The 23,716-nt window shown below is 54.1% G+C and overlaps 4 protein-coding genes across 4 annotated transcripts; 1 reads left to right on the top strand and 3 right to left on the bottom strand.

Annotated features, from left to right (window-relative positions):
* On the top strand, positions 1 to 1,273 carry NCS54_01076600 (Hypothetical protein; the record flags this gene model as incomplete). The annotated part of the gene is made up of 2 exons (XM_053156062.1): positions 1 to 737; positions 1,027 to 1,273. The coding sequence occupies exons 1-2, from the start codon at positions 160 to 162 to the stop codon at positions 1,271 to 1,273; spliced, it is 825 nt and encodes a 274-aa protein (XP_053012037.1). The 5' UTR covers positions 1 to 159.
* Positions 1,274 to 8,859: 7,586 nt separating this feature from the next.
* On the bottom strand, positions 8,860 to 9,370 carry NCS54_01076500 (Hypothetical protein; the record flags this gene model as incomplete). The annotated part of the gene is made up of 4 exons (XM_053156061.1): positions 8,860 to 8,966; positions 9,061 to 9,077; positions 9,140 to 9,246; positions 9,353 to 9,370. 4 exons carry the CDS (start codon positions 9,368 to 9,370, stop codon positions 8,860 to 8,862), a joined length of 249 nt encoding a protein of 82 aa, XP_053012036.1.
* An 8,973-nt stretch (positions 9,371 to 18,343) lies between these two features.
* NCS54_01076400 (Zn(2)-C6 fungal-type domain-containing protein) lies at positions 18,344 to 19,864 on the bottom strand (the record flags this gene model as incomplete). Its single annotated transcript, XM_053156060.1, has 1 exon — positions 18,344 to 19,864. One exon carries the CDS (start codon positions 19,862 to 19,864, stop codon positions 18,344 to 18,346), a length of 1,521 nt encoding a protein of 506 aa, XP_053012035.1.
* A 1,747-nt stretch (positions 19,865 to 21,611) lies between these two features.
* NCS54_01076300 (Nitric oxide dioxygenase) lies at positions 21,612 to 22,859 on the bottom strand (the record flags this gene model as incomplete). The annotated part of the gene is made up of 1 exon (XM_053156059.1): positions 21,612 to 22,859. One exon carries the CDS (start codon positions 22,857 to 22,859, stop codon positions 21,612 to 21,614), a length of 1,248 nt encoding a protein of 415 aa, XP_053012034.1.
* Positions 22,860 to 23,716: the final 857 nt, after the last annotated feature.

Here is a 23,716-nt window from a genome sequence, read left to right as displayed (position 1 = left end):
GTCAATATTCATCAACAGCCATCAATCAGCCCTAGAAGACCTCCCGGTATTAGAAGCGACAGGAGAAGGGAATTGAAACGCGGGAGTGAGTGGATTGGCCAATCAAGTACACACCGACAACCCATCTCAAAAAAGGCAACGTCACAACATCCCATCACCATGGGCTCATCAGACATCCCCCCTCCCTCAGCACCGGCCTGGATCGTCCCAGCATCAACGATATGCCTATCAACAGGAGTAACGTTCTGGCTACTCGCCTACATCCTCATGGTCCGCCGCTCCCTCGCCACAGGCCACACCCCAGCGCCCCTCGTCGCCCTCGGCCTCAACCTCGCCTGGGAGGTCGTCTACGCGTTCGGCGTCTGCGAGGCCCCCATTGAGTTCTTTGGCTTCACGCTCTGGCTCCTGTTCGACATCCCCGTCGTCTATGCTACCCTTAAAACGGCACCTAGGTCCTTTGCGAGCAGTCCGCTTGTCGCGCGCAATGTTCCGCTGCTGCTGGCTGGTGTGTTTGCCGCCGGGTTGGTCGGCAATGGGCTGTTTGTTTGGTGGTGGCTCAAGGAGCCTCACCGAGGGTACGGCATCAAATGGGGAAAGAACTGGAAGGGCCTTGAGGCGCGCGACACGACTGAGCTGGCGTTTTGGTCTGCTGGCGTGGCGCAGATGATGTTCAGCGTTGGTGCCCTCGCCATGCTCCTCCAGCGAGGACACTCTGGTGGTCAGAGCTATGCAATCTGGTGAGTTCAAACATGCACATATCCATCTTTACGCAGAGGGGTGTGTGTCTTGATCTGCTGTCTCGTCTGTTCTCTCAACACTTCTGCTTGCTTGTATTTGTTTCCTTGTCTCGCCCTCTCTGGACCCGACAGTATGGTACTCTACTGCAAATTACGTGTCAGGTGAGAGATGAGCCAAGGATAAAACAGACAAGCAAGGACTGTTCGCCTCGTCATGAGGAAAGCAAGAACAAAAAAACACCTCAGTAATCTTGGTCTTGCAATGGCGCTAATCAAGAGTCACTTCCAGGTTTTGTCGATTTATCGGCACAGTATTTGGCCTCCCCATCAGCTGCATCCTCCTCTGGTGGTACTGGCCAGAGGCGCATGGCTTCGTCTTTCATCCCCTGGGTCTGTTCTTTGTTGGCACTGCGGTAGTCTGTGATCTATTGTATCCGTTCCTACTGGCCTATGTTCGATCAACCGAAAGGATCCTGCCTGATGGAACCGTGGTGGCTGGAGAGACGTTTGCCGAGGTAGAGAAGAAGCAGCAGTAAGGAAACGGCGCAACAGACGCGCTAGCTGGCCATTGTGACTCTCTACCTGCGGCGTGTTGGTTGCATTTCCCTCAAACAGGGGAAACCACCCGGAGATGGATAGATAAAAAGCAAGAAATGACACATCTGATTGCATTCATACATGAGCCCGATATCACAGGACCAGATAACGCCCTCAGTGCTGGAATCAGACCTGTTTGTCAAGCCCTCCCCAGGTCCAGTGACAAGTTTTTTTCGACCTTCATCTCGCGCGGCCAAGACTAGAGCACATGGTGATGCGCCGTGCATGCGTGAATCACTGTGACTGAACAGAACGATGCAACCTCAGATCCGAAATCTCGGAATCATGGTTGGTGACTGATAATGCAAGAGGTAGGGGGGATGACCCGGTTGAGCATCCAATTAGAGGCTGACGGTGGTTGCCCGTGAAGATCGAGATTGCGTCAACTCAGCCAGCCCTCTTTCTCTCAATCGAAGCTTGTGGCGGTTGGACGCTCATCATGCGTCCCTCTTGCAGCGATCACTCCTCTAGCGCCGCCGCGGAGAATGTCACTCCATATCCGCAGTGAGAGCCGGATCGTGGCTTTTCGAGATGTGATAGCCCCGGCAGATAAAGTCGCAACCAACACTCTCGGCAAAATGTGTGGTGTAGGGGAGTGTGAGAGAAAGCAGATATGACGATCCCGATAAGTAGTCCCCCCGAGGAGATCCCAACATCTTTCATTTCATCTGCTCTCACCGTTGCAACACCAAATTACTCCCGTAATTCGCAGGTCATATTTACCCGGTCAGAGGGAAGGAAACTTGAATGAGCATGGGCAAATGCTAGCTTGAGTGGGATTGGACGATGGAACCAACACCGTCAAGCCAACAAGCCAATCGTGTCTAGGCATGCAAGCAAACCGTACATCGAAACTTGGCTTGCCATGACGACCAACAGAAAAAAAAAAGGAAAAAAAGTCCGCCGAGATTCGCCAATGAGAACATGATCCAGCCTGTCGGTAACAAAAGAGAAGCAAACAACACACGTTGCGGCAAGGGCACGGGATCTCGATCCTTGGAGTGAAAGTGTGCGCACACGCATGCACTTGCACCTGTTGCACCTTCCGTGTTGGCCAAGATGTTGGTTCGAGGCCTTGCATTCTCGTCTCATTTCCTTCGTTGGGAAGGAGACTGTTGGCTCAGACTTTATCCTGAACTGGGGTTGCGTATATCTTTGACCGTGAGGTTCATCATCCGAGACATTTGCACAAGCTGTTGGTCCCGTCACGCGTTAGCCTTGCTTGCAGAGGCCCTGATCCAAAATGAGAGGAGCCAATAAACGTAAAACGCAGGGCGCCTGTTAGAGAGACGCCATCCAGAGCAAAAGTCACATGCTCGCGGGCTTGTGCGGGTGCAAGGCATGGCAACGCCAGGGGGGAGAGACTTCTGGAACCTGTCAGGGGTGGGACAAATCGTGGAGAAGGGGAACTGCTAGAGCATGCATTGCAGTCCTGACATAAGAACCGTCGGATAGCGTCAGGCTCGTCATGTTTCATCCCGGTCTGGTCCTTGTCATGGAACCTGTCCCCCAAGTCGAGCGAGATTTGTCCGGAGGTCATGACCGATGTGTGAGAGGAATCAGGCGTAGGCAGATAAACATCAGAGTCTTTTTTTGGCAGGACGCTTTCCAGGGGCGTGAAGATAATACACAGGAACTCTCCCATGATCATGACACCGTGCTTGGCGAGAGTGTGGTATCAGGCATCAGGCATCTTGTGTTTGACAAGAGAAAAAAAATCTCCGTGGGTCGAAAGGAACAGGGCAAAACAACGCAACGTCCTCGTTTGGGAAAACGGGCATCGGGCCTTTCTTCTTTTTGAAATCGAAACTGACCCGATGTGGGCAGATGAGCACAAAAAAGTTCGGCCCTGGGGGTAGCAGTTCCATGGATGAAGGGTGTGAGGAAGTTCTGCAAGAGGACGGTTTAGGAAATAGGATGGCCTCGGCGGAGATTTCCAAACCGACCGTTTGAGTGTATCCGGCTAACGGGTCTATGCATCTGCGAGGGTTGCTATGCGAATGCGCTAATGCAACTAAGCAGGATCGACTTCTTCCCCTCCCCCTGATCCTGGAGGGGGGCAGCTCTGGCGTCAGCGTGGAGAGCTGTCAAACCTGTCAAATGCCAACACCCACCACCAGAGGCAAAACATCCGGGTTAATACATGATGAGAGAAGGCCCGGATATTGTTCGTGATGCGACTCTATGATTCATCAAACAACGAGGGGGAAGGGGGGCCCTTGAAAGGTTCTACCTTGCTTGCATTGCCAGCTTTGGCATTGGTCTTGACTCTCGCAATGCCCCGACGAGACGCTCATGATTCCGAATCCTAGGGCGCTTGGGTCTTGGGTTGGCACGAACTCGTTCGCTACTCGCCATGAAGTGCACTTGATCATGCACCCCCTCCCCTCACCCCGAGAACCCTTCTGAATCCTGACCCGAGACTATCAAAAGGACGGTCCCTCGTTTCTTGACCCAGTATACGCCATAATACTGGGGGCCATGTTTTCCCCTCATACGGCCAGGAATACCCGGGCTTACACACTTGGAAGCGAGAGAGAAGTGTGTGTGTGTGTGTGTGTGAGAACCCAATGGCAAACCATATCTCCAACCACACGACTCTTCCTCCAACTGCGCCACGGCCCGTCGGGTGCGCCTCTACCCTTCGTCACAGGGCATGCGACATCATCTCTGAATCGAGCAGGTGTGTTGGGAGCGACCCTGTTTTATTTCCTTTGCCGCGGATACTGGGTCGCGCCTCGGTGAACAGCGCTGCAATTGGACTCCCCAGTATGCAGGGTTTCCATACCGGTGAGCGGTCTCCTGTGGGGTAGGCCAGGCCAGCACGCGACGCCGGCGTCACGTACGTACGGGTTGCTTCTGGATTTGGGAATGTGGTATCGGCCGTGACATTTCATCTCCGTAGAGCAAGCCTGTCGGGGTAGAATCCTAGCGGGGAGTCTTGCCGTCGTGCTTTGGTGAGTGATGGACGACCAACCGTTTTGCTGAATCGAACGCTTCGCTTATTTGCCCGTACGTCGACCTAACGTATGACATTGTTTGTGAGCGTCGCAGTCGACTGCAAGCCATCTTGGATAGCGTTTCTCATCCATCTCATGTGCCCAGGCACCCGAGATTCCGCCAATTCGGAACGTAATGGGAGGACTCGCTATCACCAGCATCCCACGCCCGGGGACAAGGTTGCCATCACCAGACCCGCGTGGGGTCCCAGGCTCCGGCAACGCACAACACGTGGGAGGCTACTGGGCGATAATTGCTGGTCCGCCCGCGTCTATCAAGGTCGTCTGATGAACCGTGTTCGCATGATGATAGGGCACTGGGAGATGACGAAATAGAGTTCCGGGTGTTGGTTTCGGACAAGTCCATTGAAGGCCGTTTCTTGATGTTGTTGTCGTTGTCTTCGTCTGGTGTTGCCCCCTCTAAACTCCTGTTCCTGAACAGCCATGATCCTTGCATGGATGAGGGTTCGACGTGATACCACCCACCAGAAGGTGAAGTGGTCGTCGCATTGCGGCATCTGGGTTTAATCCCATCACAGCCCTTTCGGCGGCTGGCAAATGCAACCGCCAAGCTTGAGGCCATCCTGGGCGAATCTCTGCAAGGTAAACTCCTCCGATGTGATGGGGGAGGGGGGGACTGCGCGAACTTGTGATGAAACTGACCGGACCTGGCCCGAGCACACCGGCCGAGAAGGAACTACCTTTCAGGTGTGTCTGGATCCTTGGAAATTTGTCAAATCGGCCAGGTTAGAGGGTGGGAGATGGTAATCAAAGGGTCCTTTGGAAACAAAATGGTAGTAAATGGGGAAGAGTCCTGATAAGGAAGTGGAATCGGCCGTGGTAGGGCTGGCGTGTGACGAGGACCCAAGAGTGGGCTTCTACTTTCAGGGAACAATCAGACGATCCCATGAGACGGGGGGGAAGGAAAGGAAGGGAAAAAAAGATTTGCGTGATGATTTACAGTGCCGGGTTCGTCATTACATGGGTGCCGTCCCAGCTTGTCGGTATGGGTACACTTTTTGATAAACAGCACAACCACCGGAGATGCAATGGCGCGAACGAACGATGCATCTCCGTCTTCTTCACCCCCTTCATTCACAATCAATATCCGCCCCCCATCCTCAGCTTCAGCCTCATCAGGGTTCCCTTTGAATGAAGCCATCTCATGAGCCTATCAATACAGTACCGAGTGCGCCCTGCCGCCCACAATCCCGAGACCATCATGTCTCTCTCCCACGTCAAGACATTTACATGCACCCCACGTCGCCATCTCTGCGAGATCGTAACCCATTATTGAACCTTTTTTGAGCCCCCGTGACCCTGGAAACTCGTACGTGATAAGTTTTCTACTCTGTAAGGTCTAAACTACGTTACCCGCCTACTCGACGTGGCAAGCAACCCGACGCCGTTGAGGGCAGCGCCGAGAAAACCGGCGGGGACAATACATGCCCCATCCTCATCCCGTCTGGGCGTTTTTACGACCAAACGCGAACCAGGGCGGTGATTTGGCGCCGCCAGCAGCGCACGTGCGGTCGTGTGAGGCTGTCTCGAGCGCCAGCAGATACTTACTTGCCTGAAGGATGCAAGGGCTGGCTGAGTGAAGCGTCGGTGAACAAGTCAGCTCGGTCTCGTTCTTATCACCGGGTCGCCGACCTCCGATGTTGTTGGCACCCCAGTCTGTTGGGTGATTAGAGATGCGTTTACGAGCGGTGAAAAAAATATTGGTTTTTGTTTGGATTTGGTAGCCGCGCTTTGCGAAGGGGGGCAAAAAAAGACATGGGCAAACAACAAGAAGGGCGGTTTCACAGACGCAGGGCCTTGATGAAGGATTGCTGCCAGCCAAGCGTTGTTGTCTCACTTGTCACCTTTCGTCACTTGCTTCATCATTCTCCAAGGAAAATGCCTTGCAGAGAAATGTTTAGCTAACAATCATGGCGGCATGCGCCGACGATCTCTTTTTTTGCTCAACATTATCAGATTGATAAACCCGAAGAATGCCGGTCAAGAGGCTGTTCCACCAGAGACACCGAGCGGAACAGCTAACATGACAAGTCCGGGTTGTGAAAAGAGACAACTACCGTAGAGCGCATTGTGGCTTGCATGCATTCTGCACGAATCACCCAGCACGCAGTAGTAAAAAAAGCAATGACAAAAGCCACAGAAGGAAAGGAAACGAGGAAACCTTGGCAAACGCGCTGCCCTTTTCCTTGTTCCTCTCTTCGGTCTCAAGACCTTGCAGGGGGACCTTGCTGGCGGCGCGGTGCAGTAGCGTCGGCTCAAAAGATGGTGGGAGGGTTTGTCAACAGTCGAAGAGGAAGAAAAACGTGGGGAGTGAGTATTTGGTCGTATAGGTTGAGGAGAAGGGGAGAAGAGGGAGGAGGATTTGAGGTGAGATTGGATGGTTGATCATGGCATGATAATGGATGCGGTGATAAGATACACCTCTATGTCTTACTTGACTCAATATCTACCTACCTCTTTGGATGATACTTGTTGATCAAGCACAAATGATGAAAATCCCACACTTCCAGAAACGGGATAGAAGGATGAGACAAAGCTCCAAAAGTGGAAGACCAAAACCCACAACGCTCGAGCACACTCTTGAGCCCATCATGTCTCTCTCTCCATCCCACGTCTTTCCGGTCATGGATACCGAGGATTTATCTCAACACCAGAAAACCCTCCCCAATCTCGGTGAGCGGATGGATACTCCATCTATGATTAGTTTTTGCCACACGTGGGATTTCGGAAAGTTCAGAAATTCGCTAGAACCAACAAACTCCCCGGCAGTCGAAAAAGAACGAGAGCGGGATGACTACCTAGCCTTGACGGGCCGGAGCGGGTTCTAAACCAACCTAGTCAGCCCCCCCTCTCTCTCAAAACGGTGTTCCCGTGTGAACGCCTTCTCGCCTTTTTCTTCGCGTCTTCGGTATCTCGCTCGGGATGTGGGAAAGGAAATGGCGTGCACCCGGATGGTATTTTTGTTTAGTTTCGTGGGGGAAATTGCATGTGAGCGGCCAACGACGTTTCTTGCAGCTTTGGCGCGGAATTTGAAGGAGTTGGAGTGTGTGTCTATGATGGTGGAGTGAGTGAGTGCCTGTGCAGCATCATGGCTTTTCCCTTGACATTGCCGCGCGCTGGGCGTCATGACCACTTCAACGCGCAGTAGCCAAAACCAGACATCACAGAAGCTTCAGAAAAGATGGAGAAAATTCAAGCAATATATTCTAATAATTTCATCATGCGCCAAACAGTATGCAAGCTAGTCAGCTGTGGTCAGTAAGGTAATTGGCAAAGTAATGATCCATCCATCCAAGCCCTCCCCCCCATCCATCCATCCCCCGATGTCGGGTTTCCCTCCAATTTCCTAAAAGTTCCTATCCCGTCCCGCCCATTGAAGCGCGGCAAAAACGATGATAACGCCATGCCACGGAGTGCAGAGTAAGTATATGTGAGGTTTCCAAGCCCAATGATATCTTTCCATCCCGTAAAATGCTCATTTCCAGCCATGCAGTTAGTAAGACAAAATAAAAAAAAAACGCGTCGAAAAAAAGCTCCCTCTCTTGCCGGTGTGATTTGATCCCCCTTCTTCTCTCTTTCGTCTCTCGTCTCCTCAAGGAACAGGGTTGATGAAGCTTCGTGTATCATGCCTGTCCCACGCAAGATGGGCTTCCAGTCGTGGTCATCCCACCTCAAGCAGGCATCTCGACAGGACTGCCAAAGCGCCTGGGGCTGGGGTGGCGTCCAATGCCGAGGTGGAGATACTGGATGCGGCGCTCATCATGAGGGTGTCGGAGGGTGCCTTTGTGCCCATCGAGATGTGCCATCCATGGATGGCCCTCCATCCTGGTCTGTGGCAAAACGCACTGCTCTGCGTCCCCCATCAGCCGCCCCCAGCTCCCAGCTCCAGCTCCAGAAGCTCCCCCAGTCCCCAGCTTCTGCTGATCGACGCTCAACCTCCCAAAAAGGTACCACAGCATCAACACCCTCCTCTGTAAGCGAGGAAAAGAGGAGTAAACCACCGGCCGAGGTAGGTTTGCACCCAAAGAGCCAATTCTTATCCACCTTGGGACGAACAATAAAAAAACGACAAATTTCCTCCAGCGCCCTGACAATTCCGGATTTTGCATCAAAGATTTTTCTCCTGTTTTTTGCGGTTTTCGGTACTGTAATCGTTGTTCCACGTTGAATACCGTCGTGTAGCCTCTCATCTGTCCCTCTCGCGCATCCGCATCCGCATGGGCCGAAGGTGGGGTCGGCCAGTCAAGAATTGGATACAGTGCACTTGGCGTAAACGCCTGCAGATACACCATCTGCTGTGCAGGTCGGCGCTGCCGAAAGAGGGAGATGAGGGTTGTCTTCATGTTTCAAGTCACCCGAGAAGCCGGATTATCGATATCATATCGGATCGGGTGTGGGGGAGTATAGAGTGGTGCCGCCTCGATGAGGAACGCGGGCCGGCTGGCGGCATCGTGAGGGCGTCGCGATATGCCTCGATGGTTACCGACCCGTAACGTGAAGCGCACTCATTGCGCTGGGACTTGTTGGGCAGAGTAGGACATGCGTGACTCGGGACGCTGGATGAGTTTTGCCCACGGGTGGTTGCTTGGCTGCTGGCGCTCGCGGCAGGCGGCTGGGTAACTAGTTAGTATGATGCATCACCCTAACAATGGTCCCGTCGGTGGAGAGGATGGTTCCGCTCGGCCTTAGAAAAGATTGAGACATACCGCAAATGTCGTCACCCCTATCGGTGAACCGTTAGCAACGACTCATGTAGACTAATGTGCGGGTTCCGCGTTGACTCACCAGTACTGCTTGCTCACGATAGTGGGCGGGCATCGACGCTCGGTCTCGATGTACTTGGGGCACCATGACTCTACCAAGTGGTAGTGGTGCTGGCAGCTCAGCTCCTTCTGAATAGAGGATGGTTGTTAGTCACGAACCCTTGCCTGACTCTTTTGCGTATGATCCTTGTCATGGCCATGACCAAGGATTTCCATTGCCAGTCGCCCAACTTACGTAGATGTAGTTGCACATGGTGAAGAAGGGACGTAAAGATCGATCAAGAATGAATGATTTTGTCGAGTATCAAGACGCTACTGAAACAGTCGGGCGGTGTTGAGATATATAGACCCGGGTCAGACGGTCGTGGGGTAGAGTAGTGGCGAGGTAAGAGTTGATGCCGGGCAGTGTCAATGGCGGTGATAAGGTTGAAATTGGAAGGACAATGACAACACGCTGCAACGTCGACGTCAACGGTGTCGAAGGGAGGTTGAAGAGTATTTAAAGACGAGATGGACCCAAAACAACGGAACCGAAGCTAGTCATTGAATCCCTAGAGACGGGGTGAGAAAGGCCGCTATTGTTGCTGGACGGGCTCAAGGTTGTTTATTATAAGTCGAGAGCCACCAAAAACGAGTCCCAGACCCTCCATGACCCCTGTTGACAGCCCACCAGAATGGAGTCTGGACAAGGACCTGGTCTGAAAAGCGAAAGCGATGCTAGAATAGCCAGAGCACCAAAGCACAAGACGCACACCACAGCCAGCAGTGCGGTCGGTACGTCTGGGCGGCCTGCGAAAGAGTGTGTGCCAGAGGTCCCGTCCGCAACGAGACCCAAAAGAGGACCTGACCCCCCTGCTAGCGGAGGCGTAGATGGGCAGGGGGAGGGGGGTGTGCGGTGTGCCTCGAGGTGCGTGGGTCAAGTCTTTTTTTCTTCTTTGCAGGCAAGAAAAAAATTAAGAAGAAACAGGGGTCTGGGGTTGAGCTGAAGAGCGGAGGGAGTGAGATGTGGGCTTTGGTGGAGGGTGAGAGGGTGTCTGGCCTTATTACAGAGATATGCAGGTATTGATTGTGTGGGTATGCAACCAGCCGGGGCAACCGCTCTGCTCCAGCTCCTCTAGTTGCAATCTACTGGGAGCGAGACCCGTCGACCAAAAAAGTTCCAGTCCCCTTCTCATGGACTACGGACCCTCGAAGGGGGTGACACAGACCAACCTACGAGCCTCGCAGCTTCGGCGTCGGCGAAGTGAGGATGGATTGGATTGATTTGGAATGGAAGCCTGTGGCCAGGAGCTGACCTGAACCGTTATCCATTACCAAGACCCTGAAGGGCATTCATTTCCATGACTCGCCCAGGCCTAAACGGCCGAGAACGAATACTGCCTGTGCCTGTCTGATAGATGAACCAACAGCCCTGCCGTTTTGCAAGGTCAAGATTTTTTTCCCCTCTTGCCCTTGCATCCATGCAGAAACAATGGATTGATCTGGAAGCCAAGGGCCAACTTGTCACCGCCGGCAGAGCAACAGAAAAAAAAAAAAGAGTTGAAAGGATCGTGTGCTGCGTTACCCGCTCCAGCAACGCCCTCTCACGGGCCGTCATCCACCACGAGGCAGAAAAAAATGGAAGCTTAGAACCCGTCTTTTCACTCCACCACTGATCAAGTAAAGTACCCATTCAAAGTCGACACCATTACCGCCGGCACTCAATCCACTCATCAGTGTGTAACCCGTGTGTCAGGTTACAGCACATCTTCACAGCACAGCACGGCGCCTTATTACTCACCGCAATGCGTTGCGCAGCAATATTCTGTCCCAGGGCGGAGCCGCCAATGGAGTCATTCACTGGTGCTGCTCCACACAATGAATGTGCTGTGCTGTGCTTGCTGCCCGCCATTACCAGTCCACGCCCTCAGGCAGCCAGCCTCAAGACTTCCATCCAAAAACACCCCGGTGAGATTGAGGTCCGTCACCCTTGAGAACCCTTAAGGGCCATTCGATCCTTTGACGCCCTGGCTTTCTCGTCTTGTCAGGTCCCCACCACCAAGGGAAGCACCCGACGACAGAACAACACCACCTCGGAGAGCCACCATCACCTCCCATCTAAATCACCCTCCGTTGGATGGGAGTAAATGGCATCACCCGACAGACGGGCCGTCGGGCACGTGGGATCCTTCACCGAGCCCCTCCTCTCACGATCGACATGGCCGACTTCCCAGAACGGGTTGACGGACCACCAATTTGAGTAGCCGAGACTTTGGACGTGCAACTCTACAGTTCGGATCGCCATGGCCAGTAGTATTCACTGTCTTGTCTTGTGCAAGTCAACCTCGGCCTGCTGTGCTTCCTGGGGCGATCAAGGGACGCGCATTGTCTTCACACCTCCCATCGCCGATTGCTGGCTGCCATGGCTCGATTGACTGGGCCCGAGGTCAATCGGGGTGCTCCGTACAGATACATTACATGTTCTCTCATGCCGCGGCGTGCAAGGGTCATATTTCTGTTACCATTCATACCGGCATTGCCGCTTGTCCCAAAAGTCAGAGCGGTGATGGACCCAAAAGACAACCCACGTCAATGCATTACGAGTGCAGGAAACAATTTTTTTTCTCTCGCAAATGGCTCGCATCTGCAGCTCGATATTACACGCGCCAACAAAAGAGTTACCGTATTGTCCTTCACCAATCGCAGCATGTCGCCCTGACATCTGTGAGCAGATATCTCCAGGTTGGCCCTGGGAGAATGGGCGACATGTCTGACCCACCGTCTGCCAGGATCAGCCGAGCGTCTTCCACCGTTCCAGACGTCGCCGGCAAGTTGGGATTCGTATCCATGGTCACAGACGCCTGCGGCGGTGACGCCATCCTCGTATGCCCTGGCCGTGGAGCCCCAAGTACCGTACCGTTCCGTTGGCAAAAGAGACCACTGCCGTCTGTCTCACAAAGTCGGAGAATCACTCTGTTCGAAATCGGGCCTGTAAACCTGCTGCAGAAGCGTCGGTCAGATGAACCCTCAAAGATGAAGAAATCACCCCATCTCCGCCAGATAAACATGGACTGCTTTGGCGCCAGCTCCACCTCGCACGTGGGCCGAATGCCGGCAGCAGCTTCTCACGTCTTAGGTCGTCAGTCTGCCGAGTGCCCTGTCTGCCCGCCACTCCTGTTCTGGTACAGCCAGAGTTTTGACAGCGCGAGACCGCCCACATTTGCCATCTCTGAACCCCCAGCCAGCCCCGTCAGTTTGTCACGATGGATGTCGTCGGCAGCTGGGACAGCATCTGAGATTAGCCATCTACAAGGAGATGCACCCAGAGGGCATGGCACAGGAGATGCGACACTCCAAACGCACGCAAGGGCACTCGCACTGGCACGCGCATCACGCTGCTCCTACTCCTCCTCCTTCTCACCACCACCAGCACCTTTGACTGGTTCGGCGCTGGACGTCGAGTCGCAGGAAGCCATTCAGCCGTTACAGCCACGTTGCTTTCCCAATGCAGGAACCGGTGAACAAGTTTCGACATGGCTACGAGTTTGAGCCGGGTCTTTCTGCGGACCTTGCTGTCAGGCATCCCCATTCCCACCAATCAAGCCAGACCGACTCCCCGACGCCCATCCATTTGCATTTGGCATCTGCTTGTGCTTGGGGACTTGGCCAGGGCGCCCGGCTATGCCCACATCCCGAGTTCCCTCGATGTTGCGATATTCATCCAGCCGACTGACTGACTAAGAATTACCGTACCGTACGGACCAGGCCAGGGTTGTCCTCAGGGAGAGAAACATGGTGCTCACGGCGTCATGATCAAGGTCCGCTAGCAACACGATGCATCCAACCAGGTCGCCTTCTGGAATAATTTCCACTTCACCCCATCTCCACATTGAGCCGACGCCGTCTGTAGACGGCTACTACACCGCTATCCAATCAGCCCTGCAAGTCCCGGTGCTGCTGTGACTTGGGGGCAAATGAGTGCCAGGGGATGAGCTCTTGGTCTCGTCTACGAGCCTTCTAGCTCTTACCGACTGGTTGGCTTTAGAACGAGATTGGAAGCAATCCTTTCTACGCCCCGGCGCGTCGTCTCAGTCCGCCGGGCCCTAGCAGCATCCCCCGGTGTCGACATGCCGTCGATGCACTCTGCTATTCGACGTGCGGTTTCGACGCATTGTCCACAGAGGATATCAACGACCCTCACTCATCAAACAAGGCTCAGCACGGCCTTGACGACGTTGTTTTCATTTTTCATCGGTTCCAGCTCCCTGGTCGTGACGCCTCCGTCCAGAACCCAGCTTCTTTAGCCCAAAGAACCTGGCTCGGGGTTGAGCAGGCCGCAGTCGCCAAAGCCATGCCAAGCCAATAAGCCCGTTCTTGGCGAGATTCCGACCAATCACAGGCGTCCCAGCTGCGTGTCTCTGGTTCCCAGGACGCGGGCTCGGGCCTCGGGATGTTCTGCTTCAAGCATGATAGCCCCGGCCGGTTGTCTGGTTCCCTCCCGCTCGTCAAACGCCAACATGGTCATGAACGGTTGCAAGGGTATCAAGCATCAGTTATCAGATTTGGCAAGTTTATGCGTACGGCATTGTCACAAAAGGCTTGGTGTTTTGAGGTCTCACATCCATTCAGGCAGGTATCAACAACACACACTCCGCCGACGCGGCAGCTGGCCATGGACGTGCAGGACGCGATCTTGAAGATCGAGCTCACTGCGCCGTTGTGGGGAGTGCAGAGGCACGCCTCGAAGCCACCATGTCTGGGGTTACGCCTTGAACGTTGCAACGATTCCGCCTTCTGCAGCCTTGTTGCATATCCAGCCGAGGCGGCGTTGCCTCGGACGAATCCTTTTGATCAGGCCGACAGTCGGCCTCGCCAGACACCTCCTGTCTGTTGATCCAGCTGCTCTGCGGAACCGAGCCGTGCCGAACCCTTCTCCTGGAGTCGACGCCCTGGTAGACAGCTGGGCCAAACCCACCGACTCCACGTCGAGGCGACCAGGGTAATGGCAGCTCATTTGACATGTTGCTTTTTCTCGATGTTGGCAACGACGGGGAAGGCATTCGAATCCTGCTTCAACTCCGCCAAGCAGGTCAAGGTTCGCGTTAGTCGCACTCTGAATCCGCCACAGCCGGGGAACAGGATGGAAACCGTGGGCGGGTCGGCCCTAGACCAGCCATGAATTAGTTTCCGAGGCGTTGGGTTGAGTTGGAGAGAAGAAGAAGAGACAACAAAAGAGAAAACAAGGACGATCCGGTAAACCGAAGGTTGTTGGAGATGGATGCGTGCGGGAAATTGGCTCGGCCTTTTCACTGCCGAGCGTCACATCGACAACAGATGGCTGATACTGCAGCCACACTGACGCAGGATGCATCAAGGACGCAGACACGGGATACTGAGGAATATTGCTTCGCAAAGGCGTCTCTGGGGCATCTCTAGACACGCCGTCTGGCGGATGGATTTCTTCAGTATACGGCACTAGGCTAGTTGATGCAGACCGCTCTTTGACAGCAAGCCTACGACGCGGTATCGACAAGACGTGCAGCTGGCAGATGGAGCAACGATGCAATTCTCGCAGGGCCTCGAACTGGGAGGCCTTCGGTTATTCCACTGGTGTGGCCCAGGCTACAGGAGTTTTCTGAGTCGATGTCGAGATCAGAAAACTCTGCCGCTGGAAGCGCGATGGAGAGCCCATGATACACACACACACACACACACTCGCTCTCCCGCTCAGGCAACCTATGGGATTTGCACCTGTCGACCCCAGACTTGGTAAGAAATTAGCAAGACAGCTACGACTTCAGGGCGCCCGTCAAACAGGTTGACAACCCCCCGCCGGCCGGCATCTCTGGCTGCATATGCTATCGGGTCATGGGCGGACTAATCAGTCTGCCGGCGTCCACCACTACTGCGTGATGCCTGCGGGAGGAGCTTCACGTGAGGGTTGGATGGGACATGGTCATGAATGACGGGAGTCAAAAGGTTCTGGACCTCCCTAGGATATAATAACTTGAACGTCACAGTCAGGCGATTGTCTGTTCGCAGCGACACCGTGGTGGCTTTACAATCAATGTCTAGGCCAAGCAACACGCACCGCGAAGTCGCGCCTCAAATGGTAGGTACAGCCGTGAGAGATATCAACTAATACCCTGGAGCGCAGAAGACCGTTCACAAGGATCAAGACTTAGTGGCCCGGGGTTAAGGAAGCGGCTGATGGCTTGGGCGAATGAACGAGGAACAAACGCAGATTATGACTCGATTTGGGAGACTGGACTGCCCTTAGGCCGCCAGACAGAGGCTGTGCGATACACAGGCACACCAGAGAGCGACAACGATCTAGAAGGGAAAGTTGATAACCCTCATCTACGCGATATCGAGGTATAGGTTAGCAGCAGTTGGATGGCAACAGTACGGTAGCAGTTTGCGGGCAATGGAAGCGACATTGGATTGCAACGTCGGCCGTTGACTCCGGCTCCGCATGTCGGAGCGACGCGGAAGAACGTTTCAACAAAGGAGCCCCCAAGTCGTTGTTTCAGGCAGTCGAGAAGACGCCCTGGTCACTCACACACTCTGACCCTTGATGTTCTGTCTGCACGCCCTCGGGCCATCACCATGATGGATGCTCTTTGACAGACGACCCGACCTTGCTCAGGGGCGATTCGATTGGGGAGCTCTCGGCCGACGGAGAAAATGCCCATCGACAAGCCCCCAGCTATTGTGCGCCATCATTTACCGTTGATCGGTGGGCATTGAGTGCCAACTCGAACGCGAACCCCTGGTCATTGCGAGGTCCTTGTCTCGCACCAAAGACGGCGGTACCGGTCAGTTGGGATTGGCGAGATGACGCAGCCTGGCTACCAGGCGAGGAATTTCGTAAACAGCCCAGCTTGTTATGGTCTTTGCTTTCTCTCCTTGTCTCGTCATGGAGGGTGAGCGTTGCATTCCTGGGTACAAAAACGTGCCTCGGGGGGCTGGACATGGGTGTGCACGCCATCACTTCTGCGTTCTTTTTTTCTTTTCTCTGTCTTACTGAAAAAAGGGGATGGGAATTTCAGATGGCGGTTTGATGGTCTGGACCAAAAAGCCATGTCAGATGGAGTTTTGCCCTTGATCGTCTAGATCAAACCTCGATGCCCCCCCCTTGACTCCCTGACCTTGGCTCTCCTTGGTGTTGTGTTGGGCATCAAGATCCTCCCAAGAAAATGTCCCGAGACAACGGCTTCAGTGGGAACAGGAGGCTCCACCGACGTGAAGCTCTGGACCAAACAACATCGTGGCCACGCCGTCGGCGAAAGCTTAATCGTTGCGCGCGCGCGTGTTTCATGGCCTGGGACTGAAGCGGACTGGATTGGTAACACTGCCTGCGCCCCCCGGCATTTCGGACCCTTGGATATTCCCGGATCAACACCCCCCTTGAAGCCCGTGGGCCATTTCATCGACTGGATGGACCTTGGGACTTGGGTCTTGCTTGACCTTGACTTTGGACCCTTTGTCAGCTAACCTGCCCCATACATACCATGCCATGCCATGCCCATTCCATTCCATATGGGTGATGGACATGGTCATGGACAAGGCCTTTGGACCATGGCCCCGGCGTCGTCTTGAGCTGCCGCAGATTGCGGCATGCCCGTGATGAAGATCACTGGGGTTGGTTGGCCTAGCGAGGCGAGAATAAGGTTTCCCAGGTGCCATGCGAGTTATTCGCAATCACACCACCGCCGTCACTTGTCAGATTTTCTCAACTGCCTTCCCTTCCCTTCCCTTCTTTGAGGGGATGGGGGTTCGATTCGACAGGAGCGGGTTGCATGAATTGGGAACTTGAGGTGGCAATGCCATTGGCGATGGAGTTGTCTCCGTATTCGCTTGGATGGGAAATGCCGCCCTCAAAGGGTCCCCCTTTGACGATCGCTGTCTTTTTGAGGCAAACTTGTCTCAAACCGCAAAGACAAGAGAGAATACTTGCTTTGCAAATAACGAGATAATTCCACCGTCGGTTGCCCGTGAGAGGAGTGGCGAATCGTCAAAGCGTCTCGTCGTGGGATTGAGTTTCGGCCGTTGAAGCACGGCTCGGGGGTGCGCAGTTCGGGACATGCTTTTTTACCGACATAAGTTTGAACGGTCATGATGCCCTTTCAAGGATGCTGTGAGTTCACGCCTCGTCATCGGCCATCGTCATACCGAGCTTGAATCATCTACCGTGCTCATCCGGCACATCGACTCCCGAAGTTGATGGATGCGACTTTACTCAAGACGCTGTTGAAACTCAAAACCCCTCCTCTCAATCAAGTCTCATCGCGTGGGAGGTGAAATACAAAGGCTGCACCCCTCTCGGTGAGGCGAGGCGAGGCGTGTGACCGGCGGGACTTGTATGCCCGTTTTTGCTAAGGGTAGCGCCTAACGGCTGTCTCCGAGGGGAACCTAGGCTTCTAACGGGGTGCTGAGGTCCAGTTAAACACCATAGAGAACCCTTTTGGCCCTCCCCCCGGATGCCGGATGACCGTCCCCTAGCGGGCTTCGGCCTTGTTGTTTGTTGTTGGTCGTGGCGCCCGGGGCTATTCTAGGGAAACGGGAGCCGAAATGCATGTCTGCCAGAGTTGGCTTGGCGTAGAATATGCGAGAGCTGAAGAAGGTTCGCAATGGTTGTTACGGGTGTTGCAGCTATTCAGAGATGCACCGACCAGGCATCAAGGTTTAGACCACCGAGTTTATGCTTGCAGCAAGGAAGCTATGGCCTTTGAGATCGAAAACTTGCTGCAGCCCTACGAAGCTCTGCGAAGGTTTAGATCTACGTCTGGGAACTGGAAGATCATGTTCCGCACTATCCGGGAATATACATTTTGCTCTCGCATGGTGTTGATTGAAGATCATCCATCGGGTTGGGTTGGGCATGAATGCACGAATTTGCCACAACTCCTAAAAAGCCAAGGAAGGACCTTTGCTACTAATAATATTACTTTGGGAGTGCCAATGCCTCGTTGAGGACGCCACCCCAGTTTCTGGATTACACCGCCGAGTTCCCACTTTGATGTGTTGTTGTTGACCGCTTCACATACGCATTTGACCTTGATAACACGCCCCAATGACGAGATGGTGAAACTAACCATAGAAATGTATTAGATTACACTATTCCGTGCCTTCCAGGAGGCCTCAAAGGCGGAACCGGGAAGAAAGTCTATGCCAACAGTGTCCATACGCCAGAAGCTCTCCTGAGTACCACCGAACCGAACCCATCGCTTTCAATACTGTCCCCTTACGAGTCCAATAGTGGCTCAATCTCGCTGCGGAGTTCAACGAGATGCTTGGCCAAAGCCTCCTCTCGATCTCTAAACGCCTGGAAAGATGCATCCACAACACCGGCAAACATTGACGCCGCATTCCCAGCCCCGGACCAGCGCGCCGTTGATCCTCTCAGGCGGCAGAGGAACTCCTCTGCCAGCTGGATCGTCAGGGACATTTGGAGAAAGGTCGATGACTCGACGGCAAAGGAACCCACGGTGACGGCGGGGAGTTTCCAGAAGCTAAAGGTCGCGCCCGAGTCTGCCCGGGATAGCTCCGCGTGGACGAGGCTGAAGACTCTCTGATACATGTCTAGAAGACGGACATATGTTGAGAGGATGAACATGGCGTTGCCTGGGTCTGTCCCGTCGATGGTTGAGTGATGACCCCTGGTGTCGTCCCTGTCCGGCGTGTCGGTAGGGGGCTTCTCGAGGATGTCGGCGAGTCTCCGGGTCAGCTTGAACATGTCCTCGATGGGGAACCCTTGACTCCTGAACCTCTCGTCGGCAGGACGACCCAGTGACGGACCGTTCTGGGCCACTTCCTGCGGAGAGGGCAGAGCGGACGCGAGGTCCAGGAGGCGGGCGTTGATGTCGGACAGCTGCGCCATCCAGTGAATCGGGGGCGCTTCGGGGTGCAGCGGAGACAGATGGTCAGCGTCGTGCCTCAGCGTGATCTGCCTGGGCCGTTGCTTGGTCCAAGGCCGCGAGCGCTTGTCAGAGCTGCCGTGCTCAGGTACACAGCTTCTGCTCCTCAAGGGTTGTAGGTGTAGCTGTGGTGGAGGCACAGCAGAGGGGACAGAGTCGACGCGGTGGGCGGCGTCACCTTGAAGCTGAGGAGGAAGAGGCTCTTGAGGAGGTTGATAAACCTCGACGGCGAGCCTCGGATCCCAAGAGTCGGCAAAGACGGCCGGAGGATGGACCAGATGAGGATCGTTGACTGCTCCTCCCGGGAGTTCAGGATGAGATAAATGCTGGGGGAAAAAGGCCAGCTGATCAAAGGTGAAGCCAAAGTCGCCAGCGCCGAGGACGGGATCGGGTGTGACGGGGACATGACTCTTGGACGCCGCCGCCAGGACGCCCGTATGGGGTACTATTGGCACTGCTTTTTCGGCAGAAACGAAAAGGTGAGTCGGTTGATTCAGATGCCAGACAGGTGAGCTCATAGGAAAAAGGGGATGGCACGTACCCGTGTCGGGTGGGACAAGACTCGCGTCTCCTTGGCTGTCGGTCCTCCGGCGTTTCGGAGAGCGGCGTCCGGTCGGAGCTGGAGTTGAGGAGGTGGGAGGAAGTTGTCCCTGAAGATGGTTGGAGTTGTTGTCGACGAGTTGTTGCTGTTGCTGTTGCTTCCTATACCTCAGGGAAGGACTCGACTTGCACTCGGTCTTGAGGCGGACGCAGCGCTCGCACGGCTCGTCGTTGTATCGCTTGCAGCTGAGCTTCTGTGCGTGACATCGATCGCAGGCCTTGCGGATCACCGTCTCGGCCATGGTCATGGCCCCCGTCCGGCGGTTCGAGGGGAGAGACGAGTGGGGAAGACATGGGAGAAGGTGTTTAAGAAGAGTAGAACGCCGAATGGCCCCCCATGGCTTGAAGAGCGATGCTATCTCATATTCTCTGAGACAGGGAATATCATTTTCTTTCCCCTGCCACCTATTCTCCCATTTGGTGGGACAGCATCTCCTCTCCTCTCTTCTCTCAGGGGAAGAGAAAGCCTCATGCATGGACTCGCCTAACCATGCTGCGCGCTTGCCAGTGAGGCGGTTCCGATGCTGTCGCTATCCTTTCTGTGGGACATGAAGGATCCGGTTTAATGGATCGGCGTCTAGGTACATGCGTCGAGTTGTATCTGGTGAAAGCTGAGTCAAGTGACTCTACTCTACAACATGAACCCCCAATGGCTCAAGACAAACCCTGCTCTGAGGACATCTTTTCTTTACTTCATCTCCTTGAGTCAACCTCATATCCATCTCTTGACAGAAGTAGCGCCTCATCATCTTGCTGCCGTGACACAGCCCACACGCCTTGTACAACACTCAGAGGACTCGGGAAAGCCGTTGTGCAACCCCATCTCCAGGCACGATCCAGCCCCCTGGCACTTGTTCTCTTTCACCGCCGGGGACGCGGAGAGAGTAAGATATATTAACCATGGCTCAGTGCATCTTCATTTTTTCATTGGAAGCCTGTTGGCGACTTGCATGTTATATATACATGTACATTCGGAGGAGGCGGGATCTGGTCCATTATCAAAAAGTAACGAGATCGATGATAGTGACACAGACACACGAGATTTTAAAAAAGCAATATTATAACACGTGCCCCCGTTTACACAAAAAGCAATCTCTTGAAAGACAAATAACATGACTTTTCTTTTCTCCACACAAGGCGACTGTTATCGATCGGTTACATCCGATCTCGTCTGCCACACACCCCCCTGGTTCTTCGCAAGGAACCACCTTGCATTCCCCCACACTGGGCCGGCATTTTGCTTTTCTCCCCCGTACATCGGGCTCCCCTTTCTAAGTGGTTGCATACCTAGTATGTAAAGTGAGGTGCTGGATCCTGCTCATATCCTTTTGTTACGGGCCGGGGAGATCGCCTTGGGGTTAATACGTGCCTTTGGGTCAATGATACACAGGAACAAATATTTAAATGTCAGTGTCATGAGCTCGGAACCACCACCTCCTTTTCAACTAAAGTACCAAGTAGTGGGTTGTCGTTCTTGTCGCCCCTTTACGGGAAGAAGCGGATGTGATGACCCTTGGTGGCGACAATGACCGTAAACTTAGACCTGCTTCTCTCGCAAAAAGTTCTTGACTTGTACGAGATCAGGTAACGGCTGCGAGACCAACATCTCATCCTCTCATCTGAAACCCGACATGTCTGTCTCACAAGAAATAGAGTCTTCATCTCATATGAGACCGTTCACTGGTGACTCTAGACGCATATTTCTAAAAATAATAACTTTGATTTTTTTTTTTTCGTTCGAGATGGGTGGTATCTAGGATATACGCTTTCTACTCTTTAGAAAACAAAATTCGTTATAGTGAAGAAAACCACCCGCTACAGAAAAAAGCTAGGATTCCAACGCCTTCGAAATGCCAGATGAACAAAAATAACAACTATTCGCAGTAAAAAAGACAAGACAGAAAAGGAGAAACCCTGACATCGTCATCCTGAATCCTAGCGTGTATCCTATTCTCTTTTTAATATCCCAATTCTTCGTTGTATCGTTCTAGGAAATTAGACATCTCCAGTCTTGAACAGCTCGAGGTGCTGGCGCTCGCGGGGAACACCCTTCTCCTCGAGCCAGGCCCTCACGCCAACCATCCAGTCCTCGGGACCGCAGATGTAGTACTCTGCCTCTTGGTTGTCGAGGTGGAGGAGGTTCTCCTTCTCGAGGCGGGCGAGGTCGATCTGGCCCTCAAAGTCAAAGGCGTCGCCGTCCTTGGCGTCCTCGAGGAAGATCTTGGCCGTCACGTTGTCGTGCTGCTTGGCCGTCTCGAGGATGTGAGGCACGAAGCAGGTAGAGCCGGAGTAGCGGGCGCCGTGGATCCAGGTGATGGGTCGCGAGGCGGTCTCGGAGGCGAGGACGGAATCGTAGATGGAGACGAGGGGAGTAGCACCGACACCAGCAGAGACGAGAACCAGGGGCTTCTTGGCGGCAGAGGTGTCGTCAGGGTTGACAAAGAATTCTCCGCAGGGAGGGCTCAGCTCGACCTCGTCACCGACGTTGTAGCGCTTGTGCAGGCGGTTAGAGACGAGACCGGCGATCTTGCCAGCGGCCAGGTCCTGGATGGAGGGCTCCTCGGTGGGACCCTCGAGCTTGACGCTCACGCGGAGATGGTTGCTGCCAGGGGCCTCGCTGAGACTGAACTGTCTGCTCTGGAGGATGCCGTCGAGCTCAGGGATGGGAATCTGCAAGCTGACGTACTGGCCAGGGAGGAACTTGGGCAGGGACTTGCCATCGAGGGGCTCGAGGTAGAAGCTGGTGACGGCGTCGTTCTCGGCCTCCTTCTTGACAATCTTGAACTTGCGCCACGAGTTCCAATCTCCAGCAGCCTCATAAAGATCACCTTCTCGCTTGATAAAGATGTCGGCCAGCTGACCGTAGGCGGCGATCCAAGCCTCCTTGATCTCGGTGGTCAGGGCAGAGCCGAGAACCTCACCAATGGCACCGATGAGATGCGTGCCGACAATCTGGTACTGCTCAGGCTTGATGAAGAGCGAGACGTGCTTCTGAGCGATACGCTCAACAGCATGAGACAGCTTGCCGAGGTCGTCGATGTGGGTGGCGTAGGCGAGGACAGAGTTGGCGAGGGCGGCCTGCTGAGCACCCGTCTGCTGGTTGCGCAACGAGAAGTAGTTCTTGAGCTCGGGGTGGGCGCCGAGCATGTTGCGGTAGAAGGTGGTGGTGATGGTCTTGCCGTGCTCCTTGAGGATGGGAGCCGTCGACTTGACGATGGCGACCTGAGCTTGTGTGAGAGCCATTGTGATGGTGTATATGGTAGATGTGAGGAATCTAAAGGAGGAGAGGAAGATAGCTGTATGTTATAAAAGACGAATTGCGTCTTGTTGATGTACTGAATGTATCTCAGAAGCAACGACGTCAAAGTGGCCAGCTCTCAGGGTCTTTATATATGGGTCCGGAGAACCAGTCAAGGCGCGGAGAAAGGCCATTACAATTCTCGTTCTCGGCCATCGTGAAACATCATGCCATGAGAAAAAAAAAATAGGAACTTCTCACGGCCCCGAACACCGCGCGCGCCCGGAGGTCTCCTTGGTTCCTGGATCACCGCCCGATCTTCACAGTGGTCTGATGCTGGTTGGACGGCGCATCTCCGCGGACGACACGGCCGTGGCTGCCGTGCGCCTCCCGAGTTTTGAGCCGGAGCTTTTTTTGCGAGTGCGCTCTTTTGCGGCTTGCGTGGGACCTGTTCGTGTCATTGCGACCGAATTGATTAATCTATGCTGTTTCAGTTAATGTCGCTTTACCCAAACTCCTGGGAATCGAAGGAACCAGGTTGCAATTCCATCCCGCCGCCCCGCCTACTTACAGCACGTATGCCTCTACTGCAAGCGTTGACAAAACGCCCCCCTGTACGCTTGCGTCAATCGTGGCCAAGATGCTTAATTGACAGCTTCGGCTCCAGGCGTCTACTTGCCAAACGGGGAAATAGTCTACAGCAATTTTTTTGCGGAGAAGCGGAAATGTCAACGGCTGGGCCTATTTTCGAACGCCACGAGCCTGGGAAAGAATGATTTCGTGACACACAGTGGGCTGACACGAGAGCAACAAGCTTCGGATCAAGCCGGGGGCTCGAAGATTCATCGGAACGGGTATAACG

This window comes from Fusarium falciforme, chromosome 8 (assembly GCF_026873545.1).
Source record: "Fusarium falciforme chromosome 8, complete sequence".
Taxonomy (NCBI): Eukaryota; Fungi; Ascomycota; class Sordariomycetes; order Hypocreales; family Nectriaceae; genus Fusarium; species Fusarium falciforme.
Note: the sequence above shows the minus strand (reverse complement) of the source record. Positions and strands in the feature narration are given on the sequence as shown.